At 55.3% G+C, this 11,384-nt stretch overlaps 1 protein-coding gene across 1 annotated transcript in view; it reads left to right on the top strand.

The window, feature by feature from the left end:
- The first annotated feature begins 239 nt into the window (after positions 1 to 239).
- The window catches only part of NKD1 (NKD inhibitor of WNT signaling pathway 1), an 87,677-nt gene continuing 76,532 nt past the window's right edge, over positions 240 to 11,384 (top strand). Inside the window, exons 1-4 of the mRNA XM_040633085.1 lie at positions 240 to 321; positions 474 to 658; positions 6,197 to 6,660; positions 7,466 to 7,637. Of these exons, the coding sequence (XP_040489019.1) occupies positions 240 to 321; positions 474 to 658; positions 6,197 to 6,660; positions 7,466 to 7,637 (903 nt within the window). The remainder of the gene's footprint in view (positions 322 to 473; positions 659 to 6,196; positions 6,661 to 7,465; positions 7,638 to 11,384) is intronic.

The following is an 11,384-nucleotide window of genomic DNA, read 5'->3' on the forward strand; positions in this document are numbered from 1 at the left end:
AATAAAAGAGAAACTCCTTTATTTCTCGGGTTCCTTCTCCCTGACTTCCGTCCCTCCTTCTCTGAGTACTGCTACTTACTCAGTGACGAAGCGAGTTATAAATCCTAGTGGCCACTGAGAACATGGAACTTTCCTGAGCTTTGAATGTGGTCTACCGTCTCCCCTGGGAGCTGGTTAGAAATGCAGATTCCTGGGTCCCACCCCAGACATTTTCACACCATCTCAGGGAATTCATACGCATGTTAAATTCCAAGGAACCCTCGGCTAGGCTATTCGACCCTGGCCCAGGCAAGGGGGCCAAGGGTCTGTCAGGGACCGAAGGTCAGATCACACAGGCAGAAGCAACAAGGTTAGGAGCCAGGAACAGGCCGTGTGAGGGACCAAGACAGTCTGCCCGCGTGTCCTTCTCCACCTGCTTTACTATCTCTGCTTCTCTTTGCTCCTAGTCCTGCTTCTTTTTCCTTGTTCCTTAGCCCACCTGGACCCCAAGCAGCTGCTCCAGCCCCTGGAACTATGGAGCCCTTGGGTTTTGGAGATGACCAACAAGCGGACCCCAGACCCTGGGCCTCTCTATTCAAACCCTGCAAAGAGCTTCTGCCTGGGCGGGCTCACGGGTCAGGCACCCAGCCAGCTGTGGCCGAGGAGTGAAGGTGTCGTGGTACCGCCGTGGCAGCAGGGCCGCCTTGAAGCTGTGCTCTGTGGGATGGAAGGAGAAGGTGGCCGTGGTGGCAAGGCAATGGAAGAGGAGGGGGAGGGGAGATGGAGGGGGAGGGGGGAGGAGGAGGAGGGGGAGGAGACTGAAGGAAGAGAAGGCCACTGAGGCAGGCAAATTGACCATGAGCTTTCCTACAGTGATGCTCTTCCTCCTTGCCTCAAACTGGGCCATGGAGCCTCACGCGGTGTGGGTGTCTGATTGCTCAGGGGCCTGGAGGGAGACAAATACATCCTGGGACGTGCTAAGTGCACACTGTAGACGTATGTGGGTGCATGTATCTTCCCACACTGGCTCTGGCCTCATTGACTTTCCTTCCTGCCACCGTCTTAGGCTACATCCCTGGATTAGGACTTGGAATCTCAGACTGGAAGGAACCTTAGAAGCCATTTAGTCTGGCATTTTCCATGAACATTTGTTTGCACTCAAACTTCCTAAAATGGTTTCCCCAGTTTGGTGAGTTTGAGAAACACTGCCTCTTGAGGAATCACAAAGCTCAGATACTCACTGAAGGTTCTGACAAGTCCTGCAGCAAAGGAACTTGTCACCCTTCAGCTAAACCAGGGCTGCCCAAAGTTTCCCACAGAGCCCTTTCTTTCACATCACGATAGCGTCTCACAGCTCTGGTGTTCTCCACGGGACCTGCTTAGGGAAACGCTGACTGGCTGGACCCTGCCTTCTATTATATGGACGTGCAGACCGAGTATGGTGATTAGGGCCCAGGTTGACTGCATGTAACTGAAAAACAAAGGCCCAGGAAGGTGGAAGTTTCTTTCTCCCTTTTGTGACAGAAGTCTGGAAGCAGACAGACACCATAACTGGGAGGGCGTCACAGAAGCACGGGACAAGGGCTGAGAGGCAGGGGTCACAGGAGAGAGAGCAAGATCTCACCAAGGGGCCGCATGAGGCCAGGCTGGCTCCCTCCCTCTCTCCTTCCCTCCGGGAAGCCTATGCTCTGAACTTGCTAAAACACCCCAAGGGCGCCTGAGGGGCTCAGTCCTCTGCCTCCAGCTCAGGTCATGATCCCGAATTCCCTGAATCTAGCCCTGCATCAGGCTCCCTGCTCAGCAGGGAATCTGCTTCTCCCTCTGCCCCTTCTCCTGCTCATGCTCTCCCCCCGCCCAAATAAAAAAAAAATAATAATAAAAAAACAACACCCCAGACCTGGGAGAAGTTGGCGGCACAAAAATTCAATTCAGTTCAACCAAGACTTAGGCCCGAGTAGCTCTTTTTGGGGCCTCTCTCCTGCAAGACTTGAACAGAATGGCTTGGGGACCTCCCCCCTTGTTCTGGGGGAGCACAGCCTCTTTGACCTCCTCTCCGAGGACTGATGCTGGGGCTGGTGTTCCTCCTGGCTGCGTCCAGCTCCCATCCTTCCCCCCAGTGACCACTTCCCTGCCTGTGGCCTGTCGCCTACGATGATCCATGCTGGCTCATTCTTTCACTCTGTCCTGGGCCACTGAGCCACACACGTGGTTAGGATTTTGCAGAAGTTTGGAGCAACGGAGGGCGATCCCATCCTAGGGCCGAGCCAGGGACAACTGCCCATCGCACATTAGACCTCACTGTCCTGAAAAGTAATTGGCCGCCTCCCTCCTCGCTGGACTGCCCCTTCTTAAGGCCCTGATTTACTGCCCTTCTCCCATACTCGCTGGTCTGCTTGACACACGTTTCTTCCCTTTCCTGGTTGCCATCTCCAAAATTCCTGTGACTTTCTCATGTAGACTAGTTCACCTCTCCCTTCCTCACCCCAGACCGGGTTTCCAGGCTGCTTACTAATGCCAAGTCTCAGTGGGGGTTGCAGAATGAAGCAACCCAGGGACCAAGGGGGACCAGCAGGGTTGGACATTAATTTTCTCTTCACTATATCCCAGAGCATATTCTTGGCAGCGGCCCACCCTTTCATGGCCAACACACCCATACACCTGGGGTGGGGGTGGGGGTGGTGCTATGGCACTGAGTGGGCTCCTCTCATTCTGTCTAGAGCGCCTCCTATGGGCAGTGCTGGGTACTGCACTGGGTACCTGGAGATGGCCAGTCAGGCAAGACTCCCTCCCTTTTAAGGAGCCCAGACTTCAGGCGGAATACTGAGTGCCCTCCTTATAAAATAACGAGTGCCCAGCGCAGAGGCAGGGGAGGGGAGCTGGGCTCATCAGAGTGGTCAGAGCTCTTCAGGCCGGAAGGTTAGGAGGGCTTTCTCTAGGAGGTGGCCTTTGAAAGGAGCCAGAGGGGACGGCTTTAACCTGGGGACAAGCGTGGGGGTGGCCAACCAGGGTGATGTGGTTTTTAAAAGAAAAAAAAACCTCCTGGCTCCACGTCTAACAGATTTCACCTAAACCAGCCTTGCTAAATCTCGAGCCCCATGAAACCCGTTTCTGTTATAATCTCTCTCTCTTATCTCTTCCTTCCCATCCTTTCTCATTCTCCTCCCCCAAAGGATGGGAAATCTTCAAAGAAAAAGATGTGTCACTGTAAGTATTCAGCCCAAGAAGTGGGCCAGATAAATTATTAAAACACATAAAAAGACAGTGAGTCGTGGGGCGGGAAGCCGGTGCAGGCCGAAGAGCCACCCCAGGTGGACGGTGGGCTGGTGGCTCCCAGGGTGCCCGTCCTCGGAGTCCTGGACAGGCTAAGGTTTCACCACAAGCCCCACCGCTCTGGTGTCTCGCCCCAGGGCCAGCTTGGTTGGGGGGGGTGGTGGTGTCACGATTCCAACAGCAGCGAAGGCCCCGGCGCCTGCCGGGCTGGGAAGGGCCAGGCTAAAGGTGGAGGGAGGCCTTTGTGTCTGGGCTGGACATTTGGGATTTACTTCCCCCAAGACTCAAACTGGTAACTGCGGAGTTTAAGTTCTTGCTTTTATCTCTTTTTGAACTGTAAAAAGAAATTCCCAAGGGGAAGAGGGGATACTTTTTTCTCATGAAAGAAGAAAGCCATGACCGATTTAAGGAAGTAACCAACTTTTTGAGCACTGTGAGAAAGAACGCTCAGAGTTTTTGCTTTGATTTAGACCCACCCTGGCACCGGTGGGGGGAGTGGGGGGTGAGAGAGGCCTCCGGCAACCCTGACCGAATGCCGTTTCCTTTGGAGGGGTTTGCAGGAGAGCTCCTGCTCTCTGAATCAGACACTCGAACCCCCCACCTCCCTCCTACTCCTGACTCCCCTTATCCTGCTCATTTTCATTTGGCTACAGCTTGGGGGGACAGGGAGAAGAGGGGGTCTCACTTTGGCAATATTGACATTTGGGGCCGGATAACTTTTTGTTTTGGAGGGATGTCCTGCTCACTGTAGGGTGTTGAATGGCAACTGTCTAGTTGCTAGTGTCCTCAGGCATGGTCAGATGTGCCGTGGGGGGCAAAGTGCCCTCGGTGAAGAGCCATTGCATAGCTCGTGTTGCCTTCTGACTTCACACCCATTTGCTAAGTGGATTCTTTCTTGTCCGACCCCCTCCCAGTAGAGTGGGAGCTCCATGAGAATCGTCGTGTTCCCCGATGTATCCTAAGTGCCTAAAATAGTGTTTGTCACCCAGCTGGCAGGCACTTCGTCAGTATCTGTTTCCAGATGAGGGACTCTCTCTCCTGGTGGGGATGCGAGGTCGAGACTGTGCTGGGGCAGCCTCGGGGAGTGCAAACAGCCTGGCCCATTGGATCCACAAGCTTGGGTTCAGTGCCTCACCAGGTCACTGGCTCGCTGTGTGACCTTGGACAAGTGACTTCACCTCTCTGAGCCTAGCGGTTTCCTTTCTTTGTAAAACAAGTCCAAGCCCGTGTCAGAATGAGGACTAGCCATGACTTAGGAATGATGGCGGGCATATAGCAGTCCTGGGTAAAGAGGGGCACTATAAAATGGACAATGACAATATTTTGGGGAGTCCCAGCACTCCTCAAATGAAACCAGTCTGCTAACTGCATTAAGACACCTGCTTCTAAGATCAGCCTTCATTTTCACCACCGAGGGTGCGTGAAACACGAAGTTTGGACAATGGAAGTGAAGGCATTGTTCAGACATCGTGGAGTAAGACATTGTAAGAGATTTACGACTCTGTAGGCCCCTGCAGTTCCCAATGTCCTTTTGAGACACGTTGATGGTCCAGAGCTGGGATGCCCAATCCAGCAGCCACCAGCTACACGGGGCTATTGATGTCTTGCGATGTGGCGAGTCTGGGTGGGGGTGTGCTCTCTGTGTAAAATACACATCAGATTTCAAACAGTGCAAAACAAAGAATGTAAAATATCTCATTATATGTTGAAATTATGATATCTTTGGCATATGGGGTTAAATAAAATATATTATTAAAGTTAATCTCACCTGTTTATTTTTACTTTTTTCCCCTCTTTTGATGAGTGAGATGGCCTGTATATTTTTCCTTTTAGTGTTCTTACAAGCTTCTAAAATTTTTTCCTTTTATTTTAATTTCCTTATTGAAGTATAATTAACACCCAGTGCTATATTCGTTTCAGGTGTACAATATAGTGATTCAACAATTCTATTCATTACTCAGTGCTCATCTTTGTAAGTGCTACTCTTAATCCGTTTCTTTTTACTTAAGAAAATGTGGCTACTAGAAAATTTAGCTTTACCCATGTTGCTTACATTATCTTTCTTGGGCAATGCTGCTCCAAGGAGCTGGCCAAAAGGGCACACTCGAGCCTCCATTTTACAGACCACAAAACTGAGGCTCACAGGGAACTCAGTTCCAGGGGCAGAGCCCAGCTCCTCACTGCTTTGCACGGGGTTCTCCTTTCCCACGCCCAGGCCTCCCGGTACCAGGCCCAACTTAACAGGCCCATCGTGTCCCCAGCAGAGCAGGCATTCTTCCTGAGAACCACAAAGGTGGGGTGGAACCCCTTGATGTCGCCCTCCCCTCCGCAGAGACTTCCCCAGACAAAACAAACAAGCCCTTGGGTCTGGCGAGCTGCAGCAGGGAGCGGAAACCAAGGAAGATCAAAGCCCCAGCGGTTACCCCCTTCCGGGCCGCACAGCTGGCAGCGCGCCTCGACTCCGGGAGGGCACCCACGGGCCCGGCATGAGGCATCTGAGCGATTGGCTGGCAACTCGTGGCTTTCGACACTTGTAGCCGCCACGAGTGGGCTGGGCCCACAACTGGCTGGACGCGCGGTGGGGGCTCCTCTTGGACTCCCAAATCAAAACTTAGAGGGGCGGAGTGGAAGCATAGGGCGAGTAATAAGCGAACCCTTTCTGCAAAAGTCTGGTCGAGGTAAGTTCGGGAAGGGGCAGCGCAGCAGGCTCGCAGCAGACCCCAGCGCCCCAACCACGTCTCCTCTCCCGACCTCAGTTACATCACCTGTAAATTGGAGCCATTAAGTCGTGCCCGACCCTCTTCGAGGAAAAATAGAGCGGAGGGAAGGCACAGTACTGTTAGCGAGGGCAGCGGTTGTCCTAAGGAAGACAGGACCCGGGAGGGTGTCTGTCCCAATACGCCTACTGGCCAGAGGCCCTTCCCCCACCCGGGCCTCCGGCCCCTAGTCCCCAGACCTGCCAGCCCCAAGGCCCCGGCGCGGGGCTGAAGACCTCAGCCTGGAGGGGGGCGCTGTGTCGGCCCCGCGGCGCCTGGCCCCGCCCCCGGCCCACCCCCTGCCCACCCCCGGCCCGCCCCCTCCGCGGCCCGCCTCGCCTTTGATGCGCCGCGCCCGGCCAATGGGCGCGCGGGGAGGCGCGGGCCGCGGCGGCGGGCTGGGGGCTCGGCGCGCCCGGGCGTCAGTCGGGCCGCGGCGACTGCGGCAGGAGCGCGTCCCGGCGCCGCCTCGGGCTCCGCTCGGCTCGGGGCTGCTCCGGGAGGAGAGCAAGGCTCGGCTCGGCTCGGCTCGGCGAGCCGCGGGCCCCGAGGGCCGGGCGCATGGCTTAGGGAAGCCCCCGCCCGCCGCGCCCCCAGCATGGGGAAACTTCACTCCAAGCCGGGTCAGTGTCCCCGCCCGCGCGCCGGCCCCCTGGCCCCGGCCGCCCTCGCCCCCGCGATTGCTAACTCTCTGCTTCTCCTTTCTTTCCGGCTCCCGCCGCCGCCGCCGCCGCGCGCGATGTGCCTGCAGCCGCCGTGTGCAAGCGCAGGGAGAGCCCGGAAGGTAGGGGCGCGCGGGGCACGGACCGGGGGGGATGGACGGGGAAGGACCGCGGACCGCGGCAGAATGGCCTAGCCCGCGGGATCTTATTACCAGGGCCACCCCCACCCCCAGCTCTGGCCACCAGTCCCACAAACCCGCTCCGGGAGCAGCCTTCGCGCCCCCTTTTCTGTCCCACCGACCCCCTCTTCGCCGTCCCGTGCTCTCTCTTCTGACTCCCCAACCCCTCCTTTTGCGGTCCCCGCCCTCCGCGCTTACTGCGCCCCCTCTTCAGACTCCTAAGCCCTTTCCCCAAAATCCTATACCCCTCTCTTTCCGGCCCTCAGCCCCTTCTCCCGAGATCTGGGCTCTTGCGCCCACTGCGCCCCTCTCCTGACCCTCAGTTTCCCTCTTCCCCTCATCCTGTGCTCACTGCACCCGTCCTCTGACCCTCACCCCTCTCCTCTGCAGTCCTGGCCTCTGGTGTTCTCTCTTTTGATCCCCAGACCCTTTCTCCGGGGTGCTGCTCCCCCTTAGCGCTCCCCTCTGGGTCTCTGCTCCTGGGGCTTCGCTGAACCCCTTTTTCCCGATTACCTGCGTCCCTCTCTCGGATTGTGCCCCGGCGCTCGACCCCCTCCTCGCCCCGCTGCCTCTACCGCGCCCACTCTTTCCCTCCTCTCTCGGGTAACTTTCGGCCCAGGGGCCAGACTCAGGGGCTTCGTGTCTTCCCCGCCCCAGGTGACAGCTTCGCTGTGAGCGCCGCCTGGGCTCGGAAAGGCATCGAGGAGTGGATCGGGAGGCAGCGCTGCCCCGGCGGCAGCTCTGGACCCCGACAGCTGCGGGCGGCGGGCACCGTTGGCAGAGGAACCCGGGTACGATCCCTTCCTACCTTTCAGCCCCAGAGACGGGTCTCCTTACCCACCCACCCCAACTTTTAGCACCCTCTTGGCACAGCTGCCCCTGCCCCACCAACATGACCCGGTACCCCTGTGTCTTGGGGAACCTTAGAGGTGGCTCAGGTGTCAGTCTGCTTTCCAGCTGGGGCTGTCTGGGGAGGGAAAGGTCCCAGGTGAGAAGGTGGTGCAGGTCCAGTCTCTGGGGAAGCTTGTGTGTGCTGGAGGGATTTGGGGGCCTGCTCTGACTTCTACCTTGTTTCTGCGGCCAGCATTCAAAGCTGGATTTGGAGGGGGGGGGGTACTAGGAAGACAGGGAAGGCATTTAGGGGTGTCTGGGTGGAGGGCGAGACTATGCTGGCCTCCAAATGTGTTCCAAGTGTCTATGGCATTCATCAGTACCATCTGCCCAGGAACCCCAGTAGAAGAAGCTGTGGTCCGGATAGCAGAGCTTGGGGGGCACAGAGACCTGGTAGACCCCTTCACTTGGCCCACAGGGAGAGAGAGGGTCTCCTGCTGCTGCAGCCAGGGCCCACCCTGAGCCTTCCCCCCAGTAGGTCGTGAGGTTGGAGTTGTTCCTGGGGGAGCAGTTGATGTGACAGGGGAGTGAGTGAGTCCAGCCCCAGCTCTTGGCCTGGGACTGGTGCTCACAGATGTCCTAGGAGCTCTGGAACTCTGCACGGGGCTTTCAGATGGTCTGCGTGGAACTCGAGCAAGCCAAGGATCAAAGGATGAATCAACTTTTTGATGTGACATTTAATTTTTTTTTTTTTTTTTTTTAACTTAGAGGGGAACAAACTGAGTCTCAGGTCTGGTTAGTTCTTTGGTCTTGTCCATGGGCTAGGGAGGGGCCTGTGGAGTGTTCGGATGTGTGTGTGTGTGTGTGTGTGTGTGTGTGTATTGGGAAGGTGGCACCTGGGCTGGTTACAGCTCAGTTGCAGGGGCCGGTGTTGGGAGGTGAGCCTGTGGATAAAGTCCACCCCTGTGCACGTACAGAACGATCTCTGCATCGGGGAGAAGCCCCCTTCCCCTCCTTCCACTGCCTCGCTTAGCTGGGGGGCTTTCTCTTCCGCATTTTTCTTCATCTCTTGGCTGGGTTGGAATTGGAGCTGCTGTCCCCCAGGAAAGGTCAAAACTGGGTGGGTGGGGGGCACTGCAGGTGGGGCCCGTTAGCAATAGAACTACAAACTTCCCTTTCTTCTCCCACCATTTGTATTTTTTGATCTACTTATTTAAAGCCCAGTGAAAATGATCTGATTTAGCCATATGAACAAATGCGTTTGCAGCTCAAGACAGAGGCCAACGGAGTGGATTTCCATTAATCAAGTTTTGGGTTTTTTCAGCCTGTTTATTTTTACAAAGTATTCCTGCAGAATGACATTTATTTGCAGTCCCTTTTTTTTTTTTTTCCTTTCCTCAACTGCCAGGCAGTTTGCTCCATGCTTTAGGGGAAACTTGAAATACAGCGAGGGCTTACTTCAATTGACTTTTATCTTCAAAGCCATAACAAATGTTACCCGCATGTTTTTGGTGGGTCTCCTTGGCATCTAGTCCTGGAGGATGGGAGGGAGGAGGAAGGAAGGAGAGGAAAACAAAAGTCTGTCGTTTTTAATTAAATAGTAGTATTCCCAGCAAGAGGAATGTGAGCCAGTAAAAGTTGCCATTGGGGGAAATGAGGGAGGGTGGGGAGGGGGCCCAGCTTAAGTCTGTGGCTTTGGTGAAGTCATGGAATTTTGTTGCCTGGTTTCTTCCCCCAGCTGAGGGCAGCATGGGGTGGTGCTTGCCCCCTCCCTTCCTCGCCCCCTCTCTCAGAGAAACACTGAGGGGTCATTAATGTTTGTTCAAAGCACTTTTGAAGATGTGAGACACAGAGCCATCAGCGTGACATATGTTGCGTGGTGGAGGGCGGGCCCTGCCATCCAAGATATTAAGGGGAGGGACCCTCTGCTTCCTAGGGAGTTCTGCTTTGGTGACTGGGACCCGGACACCGGGGTTCCTACCAGCCCTAGCCCAGCCACCAAATCTGCAGGGGTAGAGATGGCGAGCCCACCCTGGGAAAGGTCAGGGGAAGCCCAGGGTGTGGGGCTGCACGGTGGGGGTGTGTGCACTGATTTCAGGTGGTACCTGGAGGAATGTTTGTTATCTTAATAGTCAAGCATTTCTGTTACCAGAAAAGATAGTAGCGAGGACCTCAAACCCATGATTTCACGGATATTATCACTTCGGATGAAGCTAAATTGAAAGAGAGTGTTGAAAGTGGATTCTGAGCAAAATATTAAGTACAAGTGGTCAAAATTGTGACTGTGGAAATGGAATGCCCGAAGTTTGGGAGACATGGAGAAGTAGTGAATGAGACAGCAGTGGGCAGCCTCCTGCCTGGTTTCATTTCCATGATTCCCAGCAGCTCAGAAAGGGTGGCTGCAGGGTCTTCCATTAGGTCACCAGGATGTAGGGTGTGGGCTCCAAAGTCTGCTGGATTCCGCGGGCTGGCAGAGGTCCCCCCACCAGACCCAGGCCTGGCGTATTGATGGTCTCTGTCTCCACTCCACCCGGCCTTTGAGTGGTTCATCCAATTAGCATTATTATTATTGCAATGAACCTATTTATTAAGTGCCTGTGTATGTCAAGCACTTTGCTGACACTGTTTTACTCTTCCTCATAGCCCTATCAAGGTGCCAGCCGGCTGATGTGGAATCGGTCTTTCTCTCTTTCTGGAGCACTTTCTAGAGAACAGGGGCCATGTATGGCAAAGCCCCATGCTAGAGCATCTGTCTGGAGGGTGCCTCCCTTACTCGTTTCCAGAGAGGCGGCATGCTGACCAGCTGCTGAGTACTTCGGGAAGAGGCGGGTGGTGGGGCAGGCAGGAGCAGGAGGGGCCCCTGCTTGCCCTCCTCCTTCCTGCCCAGGGCTGAGTAGCTTAGTAAATGTTTAGGGTGGGTCCCAGTTGCTTGGAAGGTCCTAGGATGGGAGAGGGTAACCTTGCTGGCGCTAACCTAAGCCTGCCGTCCTGAGTACAAAAATCAATGAGGCCAGGCTCTGCCACCATAGCTTGTCACCTTGTCTATAAGCCATTTTACCTAAGCTCATCTACAAAATGGGTATAATAACATTCTCAGCCCTGGCGGGGTTATGTAGAGTGCAAAAGGGAGAAAGGTACCGGGAGGTTTGCTGAAGCACTGGTTGGGAGGGGAGATGGGAGCCCAGAGTATGAATCCAGAATTCCCCCCACCCCTGCCCTGCCTGCCGCTGTAGACGCGCTTGGATGGACAGGGGCTCAGGGCGGGGCTTCAAGGCATCATGAGCTCGGAGGAGACAAATAATGAGAGACGGTGACAGGTCCAAGTACTATGAGAGAAGAACAACGAAGTGAATGATTTATATGCCAGACAACAGTGCACTGGACACTCAGATGTTTAAATAAGCCTAATAATCTCAAAGAGATAAAGAAGGAGAGGTGAACACGAAGCTGTTAACAGGCGGTTATAAGAGAACCCCAGTTGGGAATACCGGGTCTGGAAAGTGTAATATAATAAAATGGGTGAAATCGAAAAGCTAGGTAGAGGGATGGAACTGCGTAGCCGACACGGAGAGGCTGACGACAGAATGCCTGGACAAGCAGAACCTGGGTGGCCTGTGCTCCCGCGGGGGTGCATCTGCGTGCGCGGACGTGAATGTGTAGGACAAGGTTTAAGGCGATTCCCGCGCACCCCCCCCCCCCCCCCCCCC

This window comes from Ursus maritimus, unplaced genomic scaffold (assembly GCF_017311325.1).
Source record: "Ursus maritimus isolate PB19 unplaced genomic scaffold, ASM1731132v1 scaffold_19, whole genome shotgun sequence".
NCBI classification, from domain to species: Eukaryota; Metazoa; Chordata; class Mammalia; order Carnivora; family Ursidae; genus Ursus; species Ursus maritimus.